This window comes from Lygodium microphyllum, chromosome 2, assembly GCF_053477565.2.
Source record: "Lygodium microphyllum isolate KBCC chromosome 2, Lygodium_microphyllum_v1.1.10, whole genome shotgun sequence".
Taxonomy (NCBI): Eukaryota; Viridiplantae; Streptophyta; class Polypodiopsida; order Schizaeales; family Lygodiaceae; genus Lygodium; species Lygodium microphyllum.
In genome coordinates this window covers 150,511,456-150,539,153 of record NC_141136.1, presented here as the reverse complement: position 1 = coordinate 150,539,153, position 27,698 = coordinate 150,511,456, and the positions used below count along the sequence as shown (strand labels likewise).

The window sequence follows — 27,698 nt, the reverse complement described above, 5'->3', positions numbered from 1 at the left end:
AGCTGAAATCTCTTTCTGTGTCCACTGGAAAGAAACTCCTTTCTTCTGTAAAGCATGTAAAGGTGAAGCAATCTCTGCAAAATTGCGAATGAGCCTCCTGTAGTAAGAACACAAACCCAAGAAGCTTCTAACATCATGGACAGTCTTCAAATCTCGCCATGTTCTAATTGCTTCAACCTTAGCAGGATCCATTCGGACACCATCCTTTGACACTATGTGCCCCAGGAACTGGATTTCTTCCAAGAAGAACTCACTCTTCTTGCCATTGATAAGCAACCTATTACTGCAAAGCTCATCAAAGACTGCTTTCAAGTGTTCTCTATACTCCTGTTCATTCTTTGAAAAGACAATCATGTCATCAAAGAATGTACCAACAAACTGCCTGTATGGACAAAAAATCCTATCCATCATTCGATTAAACGTAGCAGAAGCATTAGTAAGTCCAAATGGCATTACCAAGAACTCATAGAGACCAAACGTGGTCCTAAATGCAGTCTTATGCACATCCTCTTGCTTAATCCTGATCTGGTGGTATCCACTCTTCAAATCTATCCTGCTGAAAATTGTCGCTCCTTCCAAACGGTCAAGGATGTCGTCAATTCTTGGAATGGGGAACCTGTTCTTGATGGTACTCTTGTTCAACGCTCAGTAATCTATGCACATGCGCCAAGAGTCATCCTTCTTCTACACTAAGAGCACTGGTGAGCAAAAGGGAGATGAACTTGGCTGAATCAGCCCTTTTTCTAAGAGCTCATTCACTTGGCTCAATATCTCTTTCTGTTGGGCTGCACTAACCCTATACGGAGGTCTATTTGGCGGGCTACTGCCTGGGCACCAAATCTATTGCATGATCCTCAAACCTCTCTGGTGGCAACTGTGATGGTAATGAGTCAGAAAAACAATCACTGAACTGAGACAAGAAAGCAGACCTGTCTCTATTTAACATAGAGAAATTTGACTCATCATTATCCTTGACATCACGTGCAAAAATCAAGTACGCAGAAAGATGATTCTTTATTACAGATGTAATGGCAGAAGCCGATACAACAGGTACAGATTCTCCTTTAAGCTTCACATCAAGCACATGAGTCTTTCCCCTATGTTCCAAAGTCAGTGTCTTGTTAAAGGCATCCATCACACCATGCTTTCTGAACATCCATGGCATTCCCAACAAGACATCACAGCCTTCAAGTGGCATGATATAAAATTCTTCTGCATCAACATAAGACTGTATATGAAGACGCAGCTTCCCAAGAATGGGTGTCACAGACTCTGAGTGACTAGGACATGCCAACCTTGCCTCTGCTATGTAGCCCATCTCATCTGCTCTGATGCCCAAAGTAGAAGCTAACTCTGGTGAGATAAAGTTTGCCTTAGCTCCAGGATCAAAGAAAATAAGTACATGTTGATCCCTAACTTTACCCCAAGCTCTACAGAGCTCATTAGCATCCGAGTATGGCTTGTCTCCCAGCATATCTGGCACTAAACCTGTTGAAGGTTTGGGCTTCTTTCCTTTCCTGTCCTCTTTATCATCATCAGTTGATCTCTTATTCTTGTCCGGACAGTTAGACACAATATGACCAGTCTGCTCACAGATAAAGCATTTCCTCTCAGCCATTAAAGCCTTTCTCTCTTCAAGAGACTTGCACACAAAAGATTTCTTCTGGTCCTTTGACTGCTGTCCAAAGAACTTGGCTAGCTTCTTCTTGAACTGCCAAGATTTACCTGTGCTTTGAGAAATCTGAGAAACCTGTTTACCAAATGGCTTCTTTGCTGAAAATTTTTCAGATTTGTCCTGTTTAATGCTGCCCCCAAAACCACTTGACTGTCCCAACAATAATGCATTTCCTGTGGTAGCATTCTCAATTAACTGAGTCAAAGTGGTGACCTTTGTCTTTGTACAATAATTCCGAAGTTCCTTGGGTAGCCCACAGCAATATTTCTCTATCTGCTCGGTCAATGGCACAACCCTGTAGGAAGTGACTCGAAGTAAAGCCTCCCAAAACTTCTTGTCATAGTCTTCCAGATCCTTGCATTTAGATGCATCCAAATTGTGCCAAGCTGACATAACATCGATCTCAAATTCATTGGTCAACCAAGCAAAAGCAAATACTTGCTTAAAGTAAGTCCAAGTGACAGGAGCCTGTCCTTGCATCAACAGTGTACTCCACCATTGACTAGCATTGTCTTTAAGAAAAGTGGTAGCTTTCCGGACCTTAGAAGGCTCTGTAAAGTTCCCTCCTGCAAATGTGGCATCAAATTGTTGTAAGAAAGAGAGTGCCTTAGTCCTATCTTCAAACCCTCGAAAGATATCAAACTATACGGCTGCACCCCCTTTCTTGTATGGCTTTGGCTTCTCATGAGCCATCAATGGATCCATAGGATATGCCTGTAACATAGGAACACTAACAAATGGCATGGAAGTTGCCGGACCACTGACTACAGGGCTTGTAGACACAATACTTGCTTGCTGATTTTGATAACCAACCATACCAAAAGTGCCCTGTGGCATGCCAAAACTGCCCTGAACTCCCTGAAATCCAAGCTGCATGCCTATATTACCATACATGGGGTTTGGCATAAAACCCTGTGTACCCCCAAACACTGTTCCTGGTACATAAATCTGGTTTCTAGGCGCATAACCAGCCATACTCTAAAATACAGATCCACCTCCAAAGTACCCAGGATGTACAGAGGTCGGTGGGAAAACCTGTGGTAAAGCCTGAAAACTGTTTCCCTGTCCATTTAGGCCAACATTTGGCTGCTGTAAAGTGGCAGGCTGAACTGGCAATGCCTGTGTAACTAGTGTTTCCGCCACCTGTTCCTGGACAGTCGGAACCAATCTTGGAGTCTCCATTGACTCCACAAGCTGCTTTAGTGTTTCCACTGAATCTGCAGCATACTTACCCTTATCCTGGACCTCTACTGGATCCGAAATCTTTGCAGATTGCCCAACTTGCTGTAAAGGAAGGGAGGGCTGCAAAAATGCCAAAAACCTTGGATTCTGCATCACTTGAGTAAACATACTCACGGCAGTAACTAACTGAGTCTTGAAACTGTCTTCATCCATAGAAGAAGCTGTAAGAACTTGTGGCTCAACCATAACAGGAGGAGTAACAAACTGTGGAGGTCTAGAAGACTCTCCCACTTCATGAACAACAGGGATCTCCTATGATGAAGAGGCTTCCTCTCTGATGTCTTCCTTTCTATCAACCATAATGCACAATTCTGTGTCTTACACCCAAACAAACCCTGGCTCACTCTTTAAGGAAAAAGTGATTCGGTCCCGGCAACGGAACCATTGTAACCAGCTTGTTCACTAGAAAGGCCGGTAGTGTACAACCAAAGTACATAAATGCTTTCACCCAATTTATAGTCGTCCACTTTACCTGAACTTAAAGACACAGAATCAAGAAGAAATACAGGAAGCTAGAATGCTCCTGTTGCCACACAGACACCTTGTTGGCCCCTAAGTTAGGCGCCCCTTGCGGTATTTCTTTATTTTTAAAAAGAGAGAAAATACAATGGGCTGTCTTTCACCTATTCTGGGTGAAATTTGGCAACATAACAGTACAATTACTGACCCAAAACATGCCGACCAAGAGGGGAAACTCTGCCCAAGTCTGAATCTTCTGGTTGGAGTGCAGAGTTGACCATTTCAGCCTACTGTATTTACTGGTTCAGACCTGTTCTGAAACCTGTTTACAACTCATACTGTTCCCTGTACTGTTCAGCCCACTGTAATTACTGATTCAGACCTGTTCTGACACCTGTTCTCAGCTCATATTGTTCCCTGCACTGTCCTGCATCATCTGTGCCAAGTGCCCCTTGATTCTGACATCAATTGGGCTCTGAAATACCCTCTGAACAGTCCAGAATCAGTTCCGGTTTAGTGCTGTTTCAGGCACTTTCTTGGTGAGATTACCACCCTCACCTGTCCCTGCTGGGAACTGCAAACAACTGCTCCTATTCCTGAAGAAAAAAAGGCTCCTGCCTCATGCAAAAACAGCATATTCCACACAGCTGTACCTGAATCAGAAGAAAGGCCCTTGATTCTGCAACATAACCATACTGTCAGGGAGAGAAAGAGAGAGAATAGGAAGCAAGCTCAGCCCTCTGTGCATCATAGACAAGGTAGACCAGCTCTCAAGAGCTCTCCATCTGCAGCAATCCATCTCCCTTTCACAAAATGAGCCCCCCATGCATTGAAACTCGTTTTTGTGCTGCCCTCTCTCTCTCTTTTGGGAATTTATGCCCAAATTGTGACACATGGCATACATATAACAATTTTCCTATTTAAACCTTTCGGTCTAAAATTCTCCATCCTCGGTTCAAAATTTGACATCGGCACAGACCAGAGGATTAATCCTCGTACAAAAACGAAGATAATGACGCGAACAGATTCTGGGGTCCAAAAATAGTAACTCCCTAAATTTTAGGAGTTGCTTCTATTGCATCCCCACTAGTCTTCTGACCATCTTTGCAGACTATGGCTACATCCAAATCTGTAATGTAGCTCAACTGAAAGTGAATTTCCACTAATGACCCCACATGGACTAATCTCTTGAAGATTTGTCCATCTTCACTTTAAACTAGGCTCTTCCAGGCTAGTTCTTCAACACACTTGTCCATATACACTTTCACAAGTCTCTTCCAGGCTTGTCAATCTAAGGTGCCATTAGTCTCTTCCAGACTTATACTGAACCTTAACTGTCCAGTCTTGACTCACTAGACATTCCTGTCTGTTTCACATACTAGCCATGCAACTCAAGCATTTAGATTTCAAGAGGGATCCTTCCAAAAAGAAAAACCAAATAAAATATGTAATAAAGAAATCAACAAAAAGGTACTAGTTGTCACAGTCTTGTGACATTCCCCCCAAGTAAGCTTCATCAAATTGCTACAAGAAACTCTGATTTCAGGTTATCTTGCATACCACTGAAGAACGCAAAGTTCAAACATTACTGCAGATCCACCTTTCTTGTAACCTTAGCCTTTTCCTTATGCATTAGATTGTCATAAACTGGTGGCTACAAATAAGGAGGCACAGGTGGTATCATTCCTCCATTTACATCTAGAACACCCATACTTGGAGTATTAGGACCAGCCCCTAAAATTTGTATTCCATACTACCCTGGAGAGCCTCCCACATGTTCATACAAGCCTGATTGCAACCTTGGCTGCATATCAATATTTCCATGCAGGCCTTGTTGCATTCTTGGTTGCATACCACCAAAAACATCACCATGTAAATCACTGAAGACCGGGTTGTAAACGGCCACAATAAGTCCTTTGCATATCAAGACCACCTGCTGCATTGCCATCCATGGCCTAGAACACTAAAGCACCTCTCAAATAACCTAGATGTATGAATGGCTTCTGCATAATTGCCTGCCCAATTGCATGCTGAAAATTATTCCATTGTGCATGCATACTAGTAACATACCCATGTATAGATTGTCGAACCAGAGCCTCGCGCACATTGGGTTTCTGCCCATCAAAGGGCATAGACTAAGGCTGCTGGCCATGTGCTCTTCTAGCATGTCCTGAATATGAATGCCTCTTCAAACATTAGATCTGCAAATTTTGGGTGTTCAGCAACCTCTGCAACTACACTCGCTGCATTCATCAACTACACTTGAAGCATTGCATTTGTGTCATCTTCCTTCTATTACTCAAAATACCACTAGGAGTTACATACACCTATGTAGTATTAGTTACAGGATTCTACTATTGTCCAACGTTGGCATAACCTTCAATTGAACCTGCACCATGTAATGCCTGCTTCTCAGCAAAGAACAATGAGTTGTCATCATTTGCATCTTGTTCCCTGTGAAATTCACTCCTGTACACTAAATTACAGCAAGTCAAAACCTGTGTATACACCTCCAGACAACCAGAACTCATCCCCTTTTGGAACGATGGTGTCCTCCTAGCAACGGAACCATGAAATCAGAGCTTCTCAGTCAAAAACCCTAACCAGTATCGTCTGTTTTGCTGTACTTCAATTTGGGTTCATTGTGCTTGAAAGGCTATGTTTAATTTCACTGAAGGCCAGTTCATAAACCTGTGTCTTCATTCTGGGCAGCAGCATTAGCAGTAGGGTCTGCTAATTGGGCAGCAGATGGTCACATTAGGAAACAGGCTGCTGCATTTTGGGCAAAAGCAGCTCTTGTTACAGGTAGGATTCGTGTTTTGGCTGGTAGGATATGGAGCAACAGTCCAGAGCATTTAACGTACCCTTTAAAAGCTGTAAACAGCCGCATGACAGCTGATAAAGCAGTCATCTGATGTAGATGATAACGTGCTCAAATAATATCTGTAACCCTATTGTTTCTAGTTGGGTGTCACCAGTTGCCTCACATTGGGACTTAACTCTACTAATTTACGAGGTAAGAAGTTTCAGACGGGGGGGAAAGAAAGTGTGTTTTATGCTGTCCATTGTTGAACATGAAAAGTAGATGGTGCGTCCACCCGAACGCGAAACATTTACTCAGTACCATCAAAATTCTGTGTGTTTTTGAGACAAGGGCTTCATGGCCATATCAGAGACCTGAGAATTGGGAGCATCTGGGAAAAAAACCGCTCTTTATGCTTTCATTATGCAGTTCCAGACTCATTTTACTATCAAGAGAGAACAAAAGAATTCTCACGTGTAATCTAAGATAAGGTTGAATGGTGCAGCGGGTTTGTAGTTGAAGAAGTCAGTGCATATGAAATCAACCATCTTGGCTTTGGACTCCGGCAGATTCTGCAGAACAAATCAGACAAAACCATCATAAAAAGTGAAATAAATGGAGCTTGTAAACAAATAGAAGATTGCAATACTACCTCACAAGCCTGTTTGATTGCTGTGGTTGATATGTCTAACCCAACAACACACCTTGTGGATGAAGCTAAAGCGATGGCGTCATGTCCCTACAGCAATAACAGTGTAGCCAGTTTCCTTCCCCATTACTTTTTTCTTATTGTCTGCATTTATCTTAAAACGCATGCCAAACGTAATAATGTTTACCGAGCCGCATCCAGGAACAAGTGCTCGGCCCTCAGGTAGGTCATTTCTTCGCACAAGCTCTGCAACAATGGGTGTCACACCCCCAATGTCCCATGGAGTGATATTCTCAACCCAGCACATTTCCCAAGAGCCTACAGAATCACAGGAACTAAGAGTCTATAAAATATTCTTTAAAGTCACTGGCACCATTCGAAGCCTTCTCTAACGACATCAACCTCAGTCATCAATTTGAGCATCCTGACATTGTTGGCAACACTATGAAATGGACACACAAACAACACAGGAACTGACACTATCAATTCATTTATAATATGTACTCTTTGGCATCAGTTTGAAGCTTTCTCAAAGCACGTCAATTCGGGCATTCTAACAATGAGGGGCATACAGCAAATTCAAATGCATGCGTGGGTGCATGAGATTCATTGCAATGGAGAAACTGACACAGGAGACATAGCAATGATAGCACATTGGACAAAAATAGATTCACTGCAGCGGAGAAGCTGACACAGGGACGTAGCGGGAGAATTGAGTAAGGGCAAGCTGGTGCACTTAACTGGTGTTCCTCAGAACCTCCTGTATCCTCTCAACGTTCTTCATGTTGGTTTCTGTGCTGTGATGATTGGAATTGCGTGCCATCATGCTGGTTGTGGTATTCATTAGGGATGGTCTGGCAATTCTCATGCGGTTGTTATTCAAAAGTACCCATGACGAGGCAGAGAGGACGGCTGTAATGCATCTCGGCATGGCCTGTCCTTACAGGAGCCCCAGGAAAGCCTCTTTTAGCCACTTAAGGATAAGAATATAATATGAATTTTCTAAAATTACAAATGAGCTTAACTTAGGTCAAACAATTGAGCTATGTAAATTTTTTTATATTTTAGATTTTGTAAAATCCTAAAGCAATGCATCCTCGAGTGTCACTCTATTGGCCCTTTCCTGTCCCTCTTTTATGAACCTTTCATTTGTAACTAAGGCTACTTGATAAAAATATCAAAATATCCTAATATTTTTTCTTTGAGCTCTATATAATATAAATAGTTGGACCATTAAAAGCATTTATGCAACTCACTTGGAAAAAAAAATTGTAATGGAGAATTGTTAGATGACAATCTATTGGCCCCTTTACCTTAGACGGATAGTGTTTTATCTTCCCCTCCCTTTTTCACTCTCTCCCACTTCCAAATCCGTTCCCATTAATCTTATACAAAACCCTTAGCTTGCTTTTTGTAATATATACTAGTGTTTCACCCTCACACTTTGCATGCATGAAACACTAAGGTGTTGTACTACTAAGCGACAAGCGAAATTCACTTGACAATCCATTTTTCCTCTTTCTCTCTTCTCTTTTCCCTCTATGTTTTTAATTTTTTTATTTTCTCTCCCTTCTCCAATTCCTTATGTCTAAATTTTTATCTTTTTCTATTTTCATCTTTTATTATAGTTTATTTTCTCTCATCTCCTCTCTCTCTCTCTACTTTTTCTCTCTCTTCTTCTTCTCTCTCTTTTTCTTCTCCCCACTTCTCTCTCTCTCTCTCTCTCTCTCTCTCTCTCTCTCTCTCTCTTAAAGTATGTGAAAAACTATGTCAAAAAATGTATTAAAAATTTAAAGAACATTTAATTAAAAGAGGAGAAAAAAAGAGAAGTTTAAATTAGAAAGTTTAATCTAACTAAAAGAGAGGGAGAAGAGAGACAAACTTTTGATTTAAAAAGGGGGAGAAAGTGACCTCTCTCTCTCTCTCTTTTCATTTTTTCTCTTCTCTCTCTTCAGTATATCTTTAAAAAATTTTATTTTCTCTCTCTTTTAAGCTATATCTTTTCTCTCTCTATAGTTCTCTCTCTTTTCTTCTCCTCTCTCTTTCTCTCTCTCTCTCTCTCTCTCTCCTTTTTTTCTCTCCCTGCTCTCTCTCTCTCTTTCTCTCTCTCTCTCTCTCTCTCTCTCAACATCTAAAAATTAAGCTTTCATTCTTTTTTTCTCTTTTAATTAAATATATTTAATAACTTTTTCAATAAAAAATTTTTAAACATTGTTTTTTAGATGTTGAGAGAGAGAGAGAGAGAAACTTTTGATTTTAAAAGGGGGAGAAAGAGATGTTTGTAAAAAGTTTAATTTAATTGAGAGAGAGAGAGAGAGAGAGAGAGAGAGCTTACATATGAGAGAGAACGGGGTTTTATTAAAAGGAGGGGGAAGAGCCGGGGAGTGATTAAACGTGAGAGAGAGCGTTTTAATTAAAAAGGGGAGGTTTGAGAAAGGGGTAGGTTCGAGAAGCCCTTTAGAGGTTGTGAGCTTTTCAAACCTACAACTAAAATAATACAGTAATAAGATCAATAGAGCCCCTTCCTTTTCCTCTCTCTCTCTCTCTCTCTCTCTCTCTCTCTCTCTCTTTGTGCCATAAAGAACACTTATAAATAATGCAATGCATATTAATTTTTTATTTTAGGGAAAATAAGTAAAACATCAAAAGTTTATACCAAATTATCCATATACACAAACAACCAAACTTCATATTAGATTATCCTTATACGCAAGCAACCAAACAACAAATGACCAAATTATCATTCAATCTTTAAATAGCTTTCTTTTGTTTATCATTGGCAATACCATATGACTTCATTAACATATATATAGTAGATGAAGCTTCACCCAAAGCATCAACATTGGACTTTACTCCCTCAACAAATATAAAAGCCTTAGTTGACTTTATACTCCTTACCCCACACCATAATAATGAAACACAAAATCAATCAAAATTATTGGTTTCATATACTCTCTCTCTCTCTCTCTCTCTCTCTCTCTCTCTCTCTCTCTCTCTCTCTCTCTCTCTATATATATATATATATATATATATATATATATATAAAACAAAAACTTAATTGAGTAATATGTGTAATACTTCTAGTGTATTCCCTTCTAAGTTTTTCTTATGTTTTTGCAACTTGTTTGATTATATATTCTAATTCAATGTTCACAATTCATCATCCATGGAAGCCAACATCTAGCATGCAAGTAGGCATACTCCTGTTGCCCCTCCAAAAGTTTGGCGCCTTCTAAACTCAATTTTCACCTCGTTCTCTTATTTTACGTGCGATCTTATTGCTTTTATGAAGAAAGCTAAAAAAGCCTTCTAAACTTAACCACATTAAGAAAATAGCAAAGTATTCCATAAAGAAAGCTTATTTCAATAAAAATATATCTTAAATCTCATATTCTAAAATAATCTATATTAAAATGTAATATTTCCGCTCGAAATGTTAAGTTGACCTTAAACCCCGCACACTCCGCGCAATAAGGCACCTCAAAGTGATCTTCCACATCGTAAAACGCTGGCAGTTAAACGCTTACCCCACGCGCACGTTAATAAATCTCAACCGTGTTGTGGAAATAAGGCCGAGGCTAAAACCCGCAAGCCGCACGAGAACACCCTTCTTGGAAAAAGGAGCAAATGGATAATGGTCAATTTTGTGCAAATTTTTTAACCCCCTCCCCCCCGCCGATGCATGGCAGGGGAGAGGAGTGTGAGAACTCCTTATGAGGTGGAGAGCATGGGGGAGAGAGAGGGCATGCAATTATGCCACGGGGTGGCTATCTTCTTCCCCCCCCCCCCCCCCCCCACCACCTATAAGACCTTCCCCCTGGAGCTTGGGGGGGAGGCACAAGGAGAGAGAAGGGAGAGACCCTGCCTGTTACGCTGCCCACCATCACCGCCTTCACGGGCTGTTGTCGCCAGATCCGCCTCCATCGCCAGCTGCGCCACGGCCTTGCCATCGTCATCATCACCATAATTGTCATCTTCATCTCCCTCAATCATCGTCTTCCCCCCTCCTTCCCAATCATTCCCCTCCGAGTCATGTTTTGTGATAGAAGTATAAGAAGCTTCTTTAGAAGCTTCTAAAGACAAAGCTTCCATAAGCCTTGTGCGTACGGCTTATCCCCAGGAATTAAAACCTAAGCCTCCAAGGCCCCTGATCCTGCGCAGGAGAGGAAGATCACGGACTGTGAGTCTTCAGGACGTGCAAGTAACTCAAGGGGAGCTGCTGCGACAAAAAAAAAAACGCTGCATAAATGGCTCCAAAACAAAAGACGCAAGGCGCACGCGCGGGAGTCTCCAACCCAAGTTACACGTGGACATCGCTACGAGTCCTCATGCCCAGGTTTTTTAGAAGTTTAATTTCGCATAAAAGGAATGCATTGGGCATGTTTAATTTTCATGGTAAAGTTATGAATGCAAATTACTCATTCGTCTTACGAGTTTAGTTACATGTTGCTCTTTGCGTGCATTTCCAAAGTGACAATCCTAAATGTATATTGCATAAATTAAAAAGATAAAATTGTTTAAATGCATCCTTGTTTTCCTCACAAGAAAGAACAAGCACTTAATGCATCTAGGCAATGATTCCCTAGATGTGATTTGTAGGAAATAATCGTCAACGTCCATAAAAATGTTGTCCAAGTTATTGCATTACATGGAAGAGATTTATGTACCATGCATATTGCATGCGATGTTAATTGCATCCTAGGTTCATTAAGTGTCAAAGGATAAATTAAAATCATTAATGGTCTCGTGACATTCATGAACTTCTTTTATCGAATATGTTTTGGAAAAAGATGCATTTCATGTTAAATCATGAATTCAATGCATTGGACAAAGGGTTTATAGGAATAGTTCTCGTTGAAACTCAACGTAGATTTCTATACAAGTTAGTCTAAATCTTCAATCACTATGATTTACGCAAGGAAAAGAAATGGTTATTGCAAGCCTTATAGTAGCAAAGAGGGTAAAGTCTATGATTTGCATACTCACATGGAATGTTGCATTTTGGGATTATTTACATCTTTTTAGGGGAAAAGTATTAGCATCTTAAGGAAGGATCCCTTCTTGTCAAGACAATTAGTTCGAATAGGTAATTCATTTGTAGTGGTGTAACTCAAACGGTGATTACCTCAATGAGCTAGGTAGAGTTTAGTACGTTAAAAATTCTACCTAGTATCTCACTTGGGACGCCAAGTCAAGACTTTCAAACCCAAAGGTTCTACCCACATTCATGAAATGTTAGGGATTAGTTAGTCGCCCATACAATAACGATCTAGGGTTTTTACCCTAGGGAAAATTGGCCTAATACTAGACTTCCGATTGAGTTTAGGAACCCTAAGACCAAGCATTGTTGACCTAGTAAGATTGGGGTTGGGTTGAGTCAAGAGGACATCCCAAACCCTACATTGAGATCAAGCGTATTTCTTGACCAAGAAACACTATTTGATGGGAGAAATGATCCCCCAAGTTAGGTGTGACACTTGTGCAACAAGTTGCAACGTCGCATGGCTTTGTGCCTTAATCACAAGATAGATTTGCCATTCCTGGGAACAAGGTTGGCAAGTTCCAAGTACAAGCTTAATTTCCAAGAGGATGAGTAGTCATCCTGCTACTGAGTTGCCAAGTTAGGGTAACGAGCAATCAAGTTAGAGCAACAAAGTCGCTAGGATTTACTGTCTTAATTTAAGAAACCTAAGGTGTTGGTTAATTTGGGTTAATAGGGTATAAACCCTAACCCAAGGATAAAAGGATAAACAAACAACAAACCCTTGGGGATCTTGCCAAGTCGCAATCGATCTCGGATCAAATGCTGGATGCATTCGGAGAGATGGATTCACACCTTAACAGTTGGACAAGTAAACGACCATTGGATTGATTGTGTTTGTATAATTAGGAGCATTGTTCATATTACTTTGCTCAAGGAACTAAAGATGGAAAAATAATTAATGCTTCAGGTTGAAGACCTGGAGGGAGAGGCAGCATCAGTTACCCCCGACTGTCTGCCTGACCCTATCCAAAGGGGTTGTTAGCCGCACCGAGTACGTGGACCGAACCTGCCGCGAGAGGTCTCTTTATGGGTACTACTTGGAGCAAGAGGACGCTTGGGTGCCAGGGGGGGCTTTGGCCGTAAATCCCTTGCCTCTGGGTCCTGCACAAGAGGCCGATATGACTCAGGATTGGATATCGAGGCCCGCATACTAGTCTACGGGGGGAAACTTGGATTAATAATCCCTGAGGATTATGGATTAGCCTTCGACGGATTATGGATTGCCTTCGGGAGGATTATGGATTCCAGCCTTCGGGCTGGATTATTATGATGTATTCCAAAGACTGTTAAATAAGATAAATTGTTGAAAAGGAACTTGCTTGACATTGTTTTTCTATGTCAGTGCTAAGATTACGTGAAGGAACCAGCGCTAAAAGGCTAATTAAGGAAGCTGTTTTTGCGTGTCAAATGAAATGTGATAGGTAATTAGATAACTAAAGCAACCTTGCAGAAAGTGCGGTAGATGTGGCCATGGGCCCGTCCTACACATGGGTGGTCCCGGTTGGCCGGGAACTTTTCTCAAAGGAAATTGACAGCAAGGAACGATGACCTAGAATCTAGAGTACTAGAGATCGATTTATGATGTTTTAGGGGAACGGAATGGGACTATGCCTTATGGGCAGAGAGGTCGAGCTTTGCATCCCTCTCGTTTCCCATTCTCCTTGAACCAAGTGCAGCTTGAATCCACTTCGACCCTGCCGTTTCTGTGTAAAGTAGTTCGCGACGCTAGTTGCTGTTCTAAGAATTTGACCATTAGGAAAACCCTGATTTAGATTGGTCCTAAGTGGGAACGGCCGGAATGCTTTCGCTTCGTGGCAGACTCAGGAGGACCTAGATCACAAACCCCGTGACAGTCTGTAGGAGTGCCAGGCGGCGCTTTCTAGACTCTCTTCTCGATGGGCTGTTAAGACGTGTCTTGCAAGTGAACAGGTGGACACGTTACATAAAAATAAATAAATTAATAGTACCAAAGATAATGATCCAATTATTACTAAAGAAGTTTAAACTTATAACTTATAAATAGAGTAATAAATTTAATAATACAATATCATATAAATACATAATATTATATATTATACTTAAGATAACTGATCATAATCATGAAATTTACGCTTGGACTTACACTAACACCGACTACTACCCAAAGCCATTGCTACCTGCTCTGCACATCAACTGAAATATTCACAATTGTTAGAAAATAATTAAATAAAACCCAACAAAAGTGAATACCTAGCAGTTTTCAACTACAAAATAATTAAAATAGGTTGAACCTAACCTTAATTTAATTTGAGTGCGCACTCAAAACTCGTAAACGACCAGTAATTTGATATGTATTTTGCGTAATCCCCCGTTGTGAAATCACCCACGTGCACATTAAATTAATTTGATGCCTTGAAAAGGACAGGCGTCCCCGTCAACTTCTTGCACAAGGAATCCACCTTGTATAGGAGCCCTGGTCAACAAACAAATTTTACAGAATTCACCGTAAAATCTCATAGAATCCACCATGACTATGCTTCATGGCATCATCTCCTGACAGCATTCTAGTGTCAGGACTTGGATATTCTACTTTACGCAAAGGTACCCAAGCCGAAGCAAACCCATGCCGCACTTGGTTCAAAGAGAATGGGAAACGAGAGGGATGGGCCTCTCAACCTCTCTGTCCAAAGGGCATAGTTCCATTCTGATCCCCTAAAATGGCATGAATTGGATTCTAACCTAACAATACCTAAAGGTCATATGACTATAGAACCTTGTGAGAAGCCTCCCAGTTCTCTGAGACCACCCAATTACAGGATGAACCCGTTGGGGGTTCCGTCCACCCGCTTCCCTCAGTAGGCATTCTTTGTTATCTAATTAGGTCCTATCACATTTGTGTGTGACATTTAAAATTAGCTTCATTAATTAAGCCTTTTAGGGAAACAAGTTCATCCGCGTAATTTATGGCATAGACATGAATACAGAGCAAGCAATCCTCTAACAAATAAGTTCAAACAAATTCCTTAACTTATCTTCACATTAATCTTTGTCTCTTGCCCATACAAGAGAATTTATATATCCCTTTTTTCCAATAGAAGTACCCGGTCCAAATCACGTGGCACCATAATTTCCATCCATTATCTAGAATAAGATCTTCCAATGTCATAGACGTTGGGCTCATGGAAGTCCTCAACTCCATTTTAGACTAGGCAAGGGCTGTCTAGAGCTCCACCTGAGCTCAAGCAACCTAGGAATGAGTTACAACTTCCATGGTTAGCCTTTTCACCACTTGACCTTTGGCCCATGAATCGAGCAATGCCCTTCTCGAGTTGAGACATGGTGTGACCTTGGAGATGATACACCCGCACAAAATATCCTTCCTTAATTAGTCCAATTAAGAATCAAGCATAAACAAGGCATTTAGCCCTAACATCATTGTCCAAGAAAACATTCTATTCCCATGGCAACTTGTCATCACAGATCCCTGCCATGCACTTGCTATAAATCACAAGCACTTGAAATAATCATCCAAATGACAATTCAACAATTAGCTAAATGTAAAAGCATGTTTGAACAACCAACAAAACCAATTGTATTTTTTCAAACAATACAAGAATAAACGCGATAACCTTTCCATCGCATATTCGCTCTCCCCCTTGCGATCAAAGAGCGACACTATGCAGAATTTTAATTGACTTTTTCTTCCTTTCCCCTAAAGAATGCAAGACAAATTTGTAACGATGCAATACTATCTTCTAATGCAAATTAATCCTTGAATTATTGTGCGAGTTGTACTCAACTCATGGTTTGGTAGCACAAGATAACTCTTTAACCATTGCTCAATGCAAAACCTTCATAGGATGGATGCAAGACTTTAATGTAAGATCAACTTGTGTACCATCAATGCTTATGTCGTATAACCTTTTCCATTCATGTACCGACTACGTGCACAACCTTCAAGGTAACCTTATATACTCTTTCATGCTATGCTTGATTTTGTCGTGTAGTACTGGGATACAATGATTATATTTGGGTACAAGGTTTTGTGTGAACCTCAACACGCCATATACATAAATCTATGCAAGGTCATCTTTGGTTGTGGAAGGAGTTATCCCATAATTCCCTATGAATATTAACTATTGAGAAATAAATTTAGGTTACTTGTTAAAATGAACTCATGTGCATGCCAAAGTGATATACCCTATGTCTCAATGAATAGCGGAGATGGTAATTAGTACTTGGATATTCGGATATGAATTATCCATACTCGATGTTGTATTCATGTTAGCAGCAACACCCTCGCCGGTGGCTCTATTGTTGGATGCGAGATTACCGTTGGTGCATGTCTCCCTCCATTTGAGGGCCATAGTTTCAGCTTATAAATCTCTCTCTCTCTCTCTCTCTCTCTCTCTCTCTTAGCGTGCCGGGATGACTCTCCTCTATTGCAAAGGGGGTTTAACCCGCAAAAAAGGGAATAAGTTGCGAGGGAAGAGACGGAGTGTGTGGTCACCTTCTAAGGAGGGGAAGGGAGGAATCACCCAGAACCTTCTCTCTCTCTCTCTCTCTCTCTCTCTTTCCACCCTATAACCCTCTCTCTCCTCTTTCTCACTCACTCACACACACACACACTCTCTCACACACACACACACACTCTCTCTCTCTCTCTCTCTCTCTCTCTCTCTCTCTCTCTCTCTCTCTCTCTCTCCCGACAGCAAAAGGGGAAAAAAGAATAAGGCGGTCTCTCTTATTCGCTTAAGGAGGAGGGGGGGTTTTTATAGGTGCTGGAGGGGGGGGGGGGGGGGATGGTGGAGGCCCTCACCTCCAGTCTGGGTGGCCATATTAGTTATTGCCATGCAAAGCGCAAGAAGAAAGAGATGGGGGGGGGGGGGAGAGGTGGCACATGTGTGCCCCTCCTCCCATCGACTTCATCGATATCATCTTTCTCCTTCTCGACATCATCTCGCCGCCTCCACTCGCGTCATCATTATCTTCCTTCCCCTCGCCACCTATTCGACTGTGGTTGGGGGGTGAGATAAAAAAAATAAACTAATTTTATTAAAATTTGGGGGGGGGGGGGGGGGGGTGGAATTGCATGCGGGGGTATTACATCCTCTTCCCCTTAGAGAACTTGAGATGCTCTTATCTAGGAAGAACTAGGGAAGACAAACATTAATGTGGCTTAAGGCATGTGGGTTAGGACTCGCCATGTGTTTGTTGCGCTACTCGTAATGACTCGAGTAGTGCAACTCATATTATTGCAATTAATTGTAGGTACAATAGTAGGATTTATTCCAATACAAGTTGTATTACATGTTGATAAAATTTGCTAATCATCCTGAAAAGGTGTAGTGGGTTCTAAGTCTTTGTCTTCATCTGATTCCTCTATATATCCATAGATTGTGCCTGTGTAGCTTCGTTTTCTTGGAGGCTCAATATCTTTTGGACTTAAATCAGGGTAGTTTGGCTTGGATGTATCCTAGCTCATTGCAATGGAAGCATTAACGGTAGGGACATCTCCTACGGATGTGCCCTATCTCTCCGCACGTGTGGCATCTCTTGTCCTAATCTTGAGAATCATCTTTGTCACAATTGCCTAGTTTATGTTCTTGGATGATTGGCTTTGCTCGAAGTAATACATCTTGCAAGTTAGTTGGACGCATTGCTTCTAGACGGTGGTTCAGAGGAGTGTTTAAGCCATGGCAAAACTTGGATACTCGTTGCGTAATATCCATAGGTGGTGCGTATTTTTGTAGGGTTACAAACTTTGAGTAGTAAGCTTCCAGGGTTAATTCTAGTTGCTTGAGATTGAAGAATTCATTCATCTTCAAAGTCTGGCAGGTTGGCAGAAGGTAGCATCCGCGTACAACATCTTTCAGTTGAGCCCAAGTGACAGCTCCTTCAGAAATACCTTGATCCTTGCACCGTTGCTTCCACCATAACTGAGCTTGGATAACTAGGCTATCATTGCATAATTGGTAGAGCCAGTTCTTGCAGCAAAGAAATAGTCATCCATCGGCTCAGTCCATATCTCCGCCTCTACTGTGACATCTATCCCTTCTCCATCAAACTCGGGTACCTTAATTTGCTTGAGAAGGAATTTCTTCTCTTGCATGTCAGCATTCGTGGGTGCAGAAGGTGCATGACAATCAAGCCATACCATTTAGGTTATTCTGTTTAAGATATGTCTACAAACCATGCATTAATCAGTCATGTAACATCACAAAGTTTCGATGTGATATCATCTATAACATGCGTGCCTATCGACTGTCCAAGCATGTTTTTAGTAGTCCATCGAGAGATGAATCTAAGCGACGCTGCCAGGCACTCCCACAGAATGTTACGAGGTTTGTCGCGTAGGGTTTCTCGAGTTTGCCTTGAAATGGAATGTTCGTGGTGGAACCCACTGGGTTCAACCTAAAATTAGGGTTCCTAGTGGACAAGGTCTCGTGACAGCATTCTCGCGTCGGGACTTGGATATCCTACTTTACGCAGAGGTACCCAAGCCGAAGCAGACCCATGCCGCACTTGGTTCAAAAAGAATGGGAAATGAGAGAGATGCGCCACTCAACCTCTCTACCCAAAGGGTATAGTCCCATTCCGATCCCCTAAAATTGCATGAATTGGGTTCCAACCTAACAATACCTAAAGGTTGTATGACTGTAGAACCTTGTGAGAAGCCTCCCAGTTCTCTGAGATCACCCTACTGTAGGACGAACCTATCAGGGGTTCCATCCACCCGCTTCCCTCAATAGGAATTCTTTAGTTATCTAATTAGGTCCTATCACATTTATGTGTGACATTTAAAATATCACCTTCATTAATTAAGCCTTTTAGGGAAATAGGTTCATTCGCGTAATTTATGGCATAGACATGAATACAGAGCGAGCAATCCTTTGACAAATAAGTTCAAACAAATTCCTTAACTTATCTTCATGTTAATTTTTGTCTCCTACCCATACAGGAGAATTTATGTATCCCTTTTTTCCAACAAAAGTACCCGGTCCAAATCACATGGCACCATAATTTCCACTAGAATAGGATCTTCCAACGCCACAGATGGGCTCATGGAAGTCTTCAAATCCATTTTGAACTAGGCAATGAATAGCAAAGATAGCAATTAGTACTTGGATATTCAGATATGAATTATCCATACCCAATGTTGTATTCATATTAGTAGTAACGCCATTGCCAGTGGCTCCATCGTTGGATGTGGGATTATCTTTGGTGTGTGTCTCCCTCTATTTGGGGGCCATACTTTCAACTTATAAATCTCTCTTTTTCTCTTCCTATCCCTCTCTCTCTCTCTCTCTCTCTCTCTCTCTCTCTCTCTCTCTCTCTCTCTCGTTGGAGAGGTAGCGTGTCAGGGTGACTCTCCTCTATTGCAAAGGGGGTTTAACCTGCAGAAAAAGGGAATAAGTTGCGGGGGAAGAGACGGAGTGTGTGGTCACCCTCTAAGGAGGGGAAGGAAGGAATCTCCTAGACTCTTCCCCCCTCTCTCTCTCTCTCTCTCTCTCTCTCTCTCTCTCTCTCTCTCTCTCTCTCTCTCGGAAAAGCAAGGGGGAAGAGAGAAGGTCATCTCTCCTATTCGCTTAAGGAGGGGGGGGCTTATAGGTGTTGGGGGGATGCATTATTGGGGGGGGGGGGGCATGGTGGAGGCCCTCACCTCTAGTCTGGGTAGCCAGATTAGCTGCTACTATGCAGAGAGGAAGAAGAAAGAGATAGTTGGGGGGGGAGAGATGGAACATGTGTGCCCCTCCCCCCATTGACTTCATTGATATCATCTTCCTCCTTCTTGACGTTATCTCACCACCTCCACGTTGCTTTGTCGTTATCTTCCTTCCCCTCTCGCCACCTGTTCGGCGGCGGCTAGGGGGTGGGATTAAAAAAAATTAAACTAATTTTATTAAAAATGGGGGGGGGGGATTCACACAAAAATCTAGAAGGAAGGGTAAAAGAGAGACTTGGTTAATTGATGCCCTAATTGGATCTCTCAACACCTTAAATATCCCATTAGTATTACTAGGCATTCCCATGATAACCCATGTCCTATTGGTCTATCCCCACTCTTTTACATTCCATCCTGACCCCGAAGGTTTTTTCCCTCAAAAATAAAAAAGAGGACTTATTGGTGTGGCTCGCAAGGGAAGGGGGGGTGCAGAGTACTACTTTGTTTAGCATTACAAAGGAGAATATAGGTATGGGAAAGTACAATCTCATGTAGAATCAGGGCATACAAATGTGTATATGATGTATACAACATGTGCAAGTTGATAGCATATGATTTTTGCCACCAAGTCTTGACAATTAGGGGCTCACAAATAGTGGATAGCATGCTGTCTAGAACAAGCATGCTAGAGAAAACAGGTCATAACTTCCTATGGGTAGCTCCAATTGAGGCATGTGACATGTCGAAACAAAGCTCATGAAGTGTACTTTCAGACCATATAGGTGACACTTGACTCATTAATGCAAGGTAAAAACTGCTCTAAAATAGTGTGTTGTTAGCAAGTTGTATGCAGTGCAGATTGGGGCAAATTTAGCTAATCCTCAGGCAAAATTGTACCCTTGAAGTAGGGGAAGAACTACACTAGTGAAATGTTGACCGAGATAAGGCTTTTCCAAAACCATTTCATTTCCTAGGATCAAATGGATAACCTACATAATAAGCATCAATAGCCTAAGGGTCATCCATACAAGCATGGGTCATCGTACTACCACTGAGGTCAAAAGGATAATTGCAATTCAATGCATCTATTGTATCATAGAAGTAATTCATGGTGTCATCTTCAAGCACTAATGGTGGCACAAGATCCTCATTGACCCATATGATAGCATGCATTGACTTGTCCATAAACTCATTGGGAACCACTGTGTCGAGGTAGAATTGAAGCAGATAAGGTTGCAATCACTACAGCATTCACTACATCAACCCCTAGGCATTTCATGTCCATGAGCCCCACATGCGTGGCTACTACTGGGCATTCAAAGTTAAGGGCCTTGGGCTGATGGGGCACCTACTCATGAAGCTACAGTGAGATGTTCTCGGGCATCGTTTATAAGAAGCATCATGTTGCTCATAAAGATGCGCATGTTTCTCACAATAATGATCAAGTGGTTGATGATATCAAACACTCTGTTTTGCTAATAGTAATGTTGCTCCTCATGTACATACTCATATACATTTGCATGATACTGCCCATGTACATAAGGTTGTGTAGATAGGTTGTCCATATATGTGACCAGAATGTAGCTCATAATAAGAACATGCATGGTCATCTTATGTATGCTGATGCTCAAAGTATGCACAATCATCATATGCATGCTAATTATAAGTAGGCACATGATGTTGCCTTTGTGCATTGAACCCATGACAGTGGTCATGGTATTCATAATTTCCATGAGAATTCCCATGCTCTTGCTCATAATCATGTTGAGCCATCATTTGAATTGCAAATTTGAGCAACTTGAGTAGTAAAGGCTACAAGTTTGTCATTGATTGCCTTGGCTTGCGTGTTGGTCACTGAGATGATTGAGATCATTTGGTCTAACTTAGACATGAACTGATTGTGTTGATCAAGTAGTTGATTGCGGCTTTCATCTTGGAAAGTTGCTTGTTGCCATAGAGTAGCATGCAATTCATTCATATGGGGATGCCAAGAGTGAGAAAAGGAATTGGAACTAGGAGCCAGGACTAATTTGTTTTTGCAAATACCATTGTCTCTTTCTTGGTGCATTTTATCCATCAAGTCCTTATGCCTTTCCGCATCCCTTTCATCAATTCACTATGAACTGTGGAGCAAGGCTCTACATTCTTGGTCACTAATCTTTCTTTTATCCTTGTCCCCTACCATTGAAGGTGTAGTCCACACAAACCCCTAATCACAAAAACTGAGATAACTTTGGCTAGGGAGCTTCGGTTGGGGAACTTTTGAATTCAAAACTGAGGGGAGAGTGCCCTCTAGGAGCCTATGTAAAAAGTTTTATGACAAAGAATATTTAGAATTGGATGTGAACAATTTTTTGTGGCTGTACACAAGGGGACTGCAACCTTCTGTCTCGCAGGACCACTGCACACAAAAGTGGGTGTAATTCTCCAATGGGAGCTCTGATTGGGGAGATTTCTAGCTCTACTCACAGCTATAAATCCCCTCTACACAAGGAGTATATGTATGCAATAACATCTCTTATATAGAAAATTTTGTAATAAGAAATGTGTGGCTGAAGTGCGCAGTCCAACACCATGTTTGCAACTGTGAGAGGCCTGTTTTGCATAGTTGATACCCTGTAGGGTCTAACCAAGTTATCAAACTAAATGAGGACCTTTGGGAGATGTGTGAGCACCCTAGGAAACTTGCAAATACTTTTCAACCCACAGATACCTTTGTAAACACCTGTGGACGTCTACAATAGCATGTATAAGCCTATTATGAGCTTCAAGTTGTCCCGTAATTCATTGTGGGTTGGAAGTCTCTACCAATATGGTCCAAACCATTGCTAACAAGTGTGTAACCTTGTCAAGTATGATTGTATCATGACCAACATAAGCATCACTATCAAACAAGGGCATATAATTGCCAACATAGACATAAGCATACCACTATGAGTATCATTGCCAAGTTCATAGACATCTCAATGTTAGCATGAGCATATGAGTGCCACCATAAGTGTCATTGTAAAAAAAGTCAATGTGTCAATATCCTTTGCAATTATGATAGAATCTCTGAGCCATAAGTATACCACATCCATAGACCAATTAGCATCAAAACATTTATCATGTACTCCCATGTATACCATAGTTGCAATGCTCCATATTAGTGCACTTTGGGTTACTTGATGAAAATTCCATAAGGAAGATTGAAGACTCAATAGTGCCAAAGTGCCTAGCTATCCAAGACTCAAGGAAGAGGAATGTCCAAGATGCAAGTACTATGAGAGATGCTCAACAATGAGAATGAAGGTATATAGGCAAAATTCCCCAATTTGTGGTTCCTAATAGCCTCTCGAGGGCTAATGAGCATCAAACTTTGCACTTTTAACACTATATTAGAGAAATTGGGAATTCTCATATAGTTTAGGAATTCCCAATATAGTTAATATTTGGCCATGTGATCAAATCTTGTCTCCTTACTTGAAAGTGAAGTCTATCCTAATTACTATATAGGTTGTCTTTCCAAGTCCCACTTTGAAGCATGGTTTAAGATTTAGCCACATGGCGAAATCTTTACCCCTTATTTGAAAGTGGGACTTGGGAGATTTCTACTTTCTCTAATATAGTGTTTGTTGATCCATCGGAGCCATGGGTTATTATGAAAGAGCTTCAAGACTCAATAACCAATGCTTCTTGAATGGATTTGAAGCTTCAAAAGTGGTCATGGCTGTCCATGATCTTCAAGAGAGTGAGTGCTCCAATTTCTTAGAAGATTATTTCAATATTAGGTCAATGCGATCAAAGTGTTGGATGAGAGTACTTCCCTTCTATTCCTAGAGTAGATGAGAGGGTAGTATTGATTTGAGTACTCCACAGGATGAGGAAGAACAAAGGGAGAGGGGGAATGCCGAGGATGATGAGGAAGATGATGAAAGTGATAGGAGTCTCTCCTCAGAGGAAGAGGATTACAAGAAGCCTATTGTGTGAAGCCAGCCAATGGACACCTTGGTGTCTCCTGCTCTCCATGTATTCTGCAATTTTGTGTTTGAACTTTCATCCATGGCCAACAAGACCATCTTTGCCCCTATCTCAGATGTCAAAGCCGAGTAGGCTTCCAAAAAGGCCATGAAGTTTGCTGGGGCAAAGAAGCCTAAAGTCACCAAGGCTCCTATTGCACATTCTACCTAACTCCAAATGATTTTGGAGGTGATCTCTCTACCCTGAAGGAGTGCATTGTCCCCAACCAAGTTGCCACATCCAAATTCATAGAGAAGAAGTACAAGACAAGCCTTAGTAGTCAGACTTAATAGCAAATGTCTCTGACAATGTTTAAAAGATGGAAGACAAACCTAGCCATCCTCCCCATCCAACAACAGAAGCAGTTCCCACACTCAAAACACCACTTCAATAACACACTTCAATAACAAGAGAGCCATCATCTGCTTGCAAGAAAGTTGGAAGAGGTTAAAGCTACTCCCCTGACCAAGTTGTCACCACCGATGGTGTGCTCTGTGAGCTTCACTTTCCCGAAGGAGTTGACACCGAGGGTTTTTCCCAATTTGTAATTAGGCAACTAGAAATCAGCACTGCCATGCCCTCGGCCATCCATGCTTGTCATGGCATAACAAAAAGAGGGAAAAATAGATGTCGGATGCACTCTGGATCCAGCGGAAAGGGAGATGCATCGAGTGCTCTCAAATTTATGCTTGAGAGGCCAAAAGCTCTTGAGCTGTAGAGAGCTCCTAGGGGAGATGGTGAGGACTTGGGTGGACCACCAGCTTAGTCTTCTTCGTGGTCGTCACCATGATAAACTTGAGGATCATAAATGAAGGAATCGTCACTAGTGCGTTTCACACACACACACACACACACACACACACACACACACACACACACACACACACACACACACACACACACACACACACAGAGGAGAAAAATGAAGAAGAAAGCTTTCCTTTGAAAAGTAAACTGTAGTCAAAACTCTCTCCAAGTCTCGTGAGCTTCCAAATTGGCCATGGTTGTGGTACTCCATTAAAGCTTCTTATAGCTCTTGTCTTGCTGTACCTATCTGATTGGTGTTTTTTTTTGTAAAATAGAACTAGATGTGAGGAAAGAGAAAGAAGAAAGGAACAAATACCTAAGCTCTAATACCAACTATAATGAAGGAGATCTAGGAGAGAGAAGGAGAGAAGGAAAAAATTGCAAAGAGGAGAGAGAAAGAGAAAGAAGATGAGAGAAGAGGAGAGAGAAAGACAGGAAAAGAGAGAGAAAGAGAAGGGAAGCCATGAAAGCTAGAAGGAAGGGTAAAGAGAGACTTGAGTATTGATAATTGATTCCTTAATTGGATCTCTCAACACCTTAATTACCCCATTAGTATAACTAGGTATTCCCATACTAACTCATGTCCTACCAATCTATCCCCACTCTTTTACACTTCAATCAAGTAACATAATCCATAATGACTAAAACTATTTGTAAATCAATTGACAAAATGTTTTAAAGACAATCAAAAGACTATAAAATGAAAATATTGACTTGAGGCTGATTTCCTCTAATGAGAGTAGTGGTGCATGCTTCATTAAAATACTCCTTGGGGATGCAAGGATGGGTGAATCTAAGGTGTTTCGTCTAATAGCTAGGCTAAAGCAACTTGTAGTAATCTTGTTAGGCCATCACACCATGGAAGCCATCATGGTGATTATGTAAATAAAAGGCAATCCATTCCCATTGATCACATTCTACATGTGCGTGTGAGTGCATGTGCATGTGTCTATGATGATCACCTTTTCCCTCTCAAGATTCTTCACAATTTCGGACTAAATTTTCCTCATAACACTATCATAATTGCACCTTGCAATATAAATGGCTTGCTACTTTTGTGTGTAATACACAATATACAATGTGTTACTATTTTGGCACAGATAGAGCACATTTGCTTCTATATTCACACATACACTAGATTTGCATGCTCAAAATGTTATTATATTTTCTAAAGGGGTTCAATACACCATCCATGTGAACATGCCTTTCTCTTATAAGACACACCTACAACTTTGTGAAACACAAGACACATTCATATACAAAGGTAGGGAGAGCTCTTATATTCAAAATGTAGCATCGAGGGAGGCAGTCCCATTAGTCAAATGCACATTCCTTTGTGAAACATAGCCTCTATATTTGGCAAAGGATAGCACCATGTTAATAGTAACTCCACCTCTAGTTTTTTGAAAGTAAGGGGAATTGAACCCCAAACATACAAAAGAGGCGTGTTAACTAAGGAGTTTACCTACAAAAGGACAACGAAGAACAAAAAAACATAAATAGACACAAACACACACACACACACACACTCTCTCTCTCTCTCCCCCCCCCCCCCCCAAAAAAAATGTATGAATGTATGCAATAAGAGGGTCTATGAAGTCAATATGATTTTGCCTCTCCAAACAAAACTTCCAACTTTGAATTTTCAAGCAATTACAATTTCATATGCTTAGTTCTGAAAATTATGCGATGTTGAGAATAGCAAATGATGCTTGGTCATAGAGGCCAGATGAATGCCCATAGAGGCTGAATTTATGCCCTGAAGAGGCTAGGAGATATGACAAATATGTATGCTCTAGAAGCTCTAGGAAGAGATGTCCAAAATCCCATATGCACAGTGAGTACAATGGTACTATCCCCAAAAGCTATATAAGCATGTACTTGACACTCATTTTAAGGGATGGAACTATCAGTTCGAGTTACTCAAGATTGTCTTTATGAGTCCAAGCTAATCTATCTTGGAACCTAATTCACTTGAGTTGCAATCTCTCAATCTGATAATGTATCGAGTGTTTGATTTGTGCCCACCATAGCTAACTAGCTCTAGATCCATGTTTATCAACATGCTAAACTATCAAATGGAGCATTGTGCATATGGGCTCCATATGGGGCACACCTTTCAATATCTCAAATATTTTCTAAATGCAAGTCTGAATTAGTTTTATGTCACGCCATTCTTCCATGTAACCAAATCTAAGCTTTCGTGAAGCACACTCTAAATATCATGATTGAACGCACTATGTAATTCAAGATTATGTGTGCCATGCAAAATTAGAGGCAACCATCAATCATTAATTCTTGCAAATTCTATAAGATCAAATTGATTAGAATGTCAACATGTAGTTCTCCTATGATCAATGCAATACACATGGGGGCATTGAACACTTGTATGAATACCTTTCCCCATTGACAAAGGCTTTGAGTAATTGTAGGATGGGCCACATGCATGTTCCCCCTATCAAATTCCAATTGTGATGGAGGCAAATCAAGGATTTTGTATGCACATTAGGAGACCGGGCTATGCATGCAAACTGCATAAAATTATTCTACAATTTCATGTAATAGAGGCAAGGCTTTTGCAAGCATGCTCCCTTACTAAAATGTCATCCCTATCAAACATACACAGCCCACTTTCAATCTTGAAGTGAGTTAGAATGATATCATTCTAGACTTGCTTGAAATGAAGAGCAAGGAGGGGATGAAAGCATACATATCTACCGGCACATTCTAATTGACCTACTACAAATTGTAAATCTCATCAAGTGCATTAGCAAGGTAGACATCATGTTGAGAATGAAAATGTTGTAGGATATATTATTTCAAAATCTAAGATTAAGTCAACACCTTGATGTGACACACACACATTCAATCATAGCATGAATACTCCATATCACGTGTGCTATAGTAAGTGCAACATTCCGGGTGTGTGTGTGTGTGTGTTCTTTCTTAATAGCAAGTTTTCTATTTCTAAGCATTTTAATGGTTGCATGTAGCCCAAATCAGAGGGCACTATAGAGACATAGGACCACACCAATGCACAACTATATTTCACCTATGTTTCAAAACGTTATGCACTACAAGGTTGCACATATGATATTAGTGATCTTAAACATTATTGTGTTGAACATTCCACATGTCCTAGATGGCATTTTGGATGTTGATTGGATGCTATTCAAAGAACTATATGCATGTATATTAAAGCTTTGGATTGTGGACGTTTTTTGAACTATCATGATCCCCATTTCCAGCAACATGCTATTATTGTTCCCCCGTGCCTACAATGATATGGCCTCTCACAGTTGCCTCCCTTTGCCGAATGAAAACAAAAGTAAAAAAGAAATATAATTGAAGCAAAAGATGAACTAACAATCATAA

General features: G+C 41.0%; 1 protein-coding gene and 1 pseudogene across 3 annotated transcripts in view; both read right to left on the bottom strand.

Moving 5' to 3' along the window:
• Positions 1 to 7,792, bottom strand: part of LOC148040461 (thiocyanate methyltransferase 1-like) — an 83,839-nt gene extending 76,047 nt beyond the window's left edge. For 2 of the 3 annotated variants that reach the window (XM_087699585.1, XM_087699594.1), the window contains exons 1-4: positions 7,570 to 7,792; positions 7,016 to 7,146; positions 6,832 to 6,918; positions 6,654 to 6,751 (exon numbers count right to left, since the gene is read on the bottom strand). In XM_087699585.1, coding sequence (XP_087555711.1) covers positions 6,654 to 6,751; positions 6,832 to 6,918; positions 7,016 to 7,146; positions 7,570 to 7,759 — 506 coding nt within the window. In that variant the 5' untranslated portion in view covers positions 7,760 to 7,792. The remainder of the gene's footprint in view (positions 1 to 6,653; positions 6,752 to 6,831; positions 6,919 to 7,015; positions 7,147 to 7,569) is intronic. The other variant, XM_087699577.1, reaches the window with a different exon arrangement.
• LOC148040462 (uncharacterized) lies at positions 768 to 6,141 on the bottom strand (annotated as a pseudogene).
• Positions 7,793 to 27,698: the final 19,906 nt, after the last annotated feature.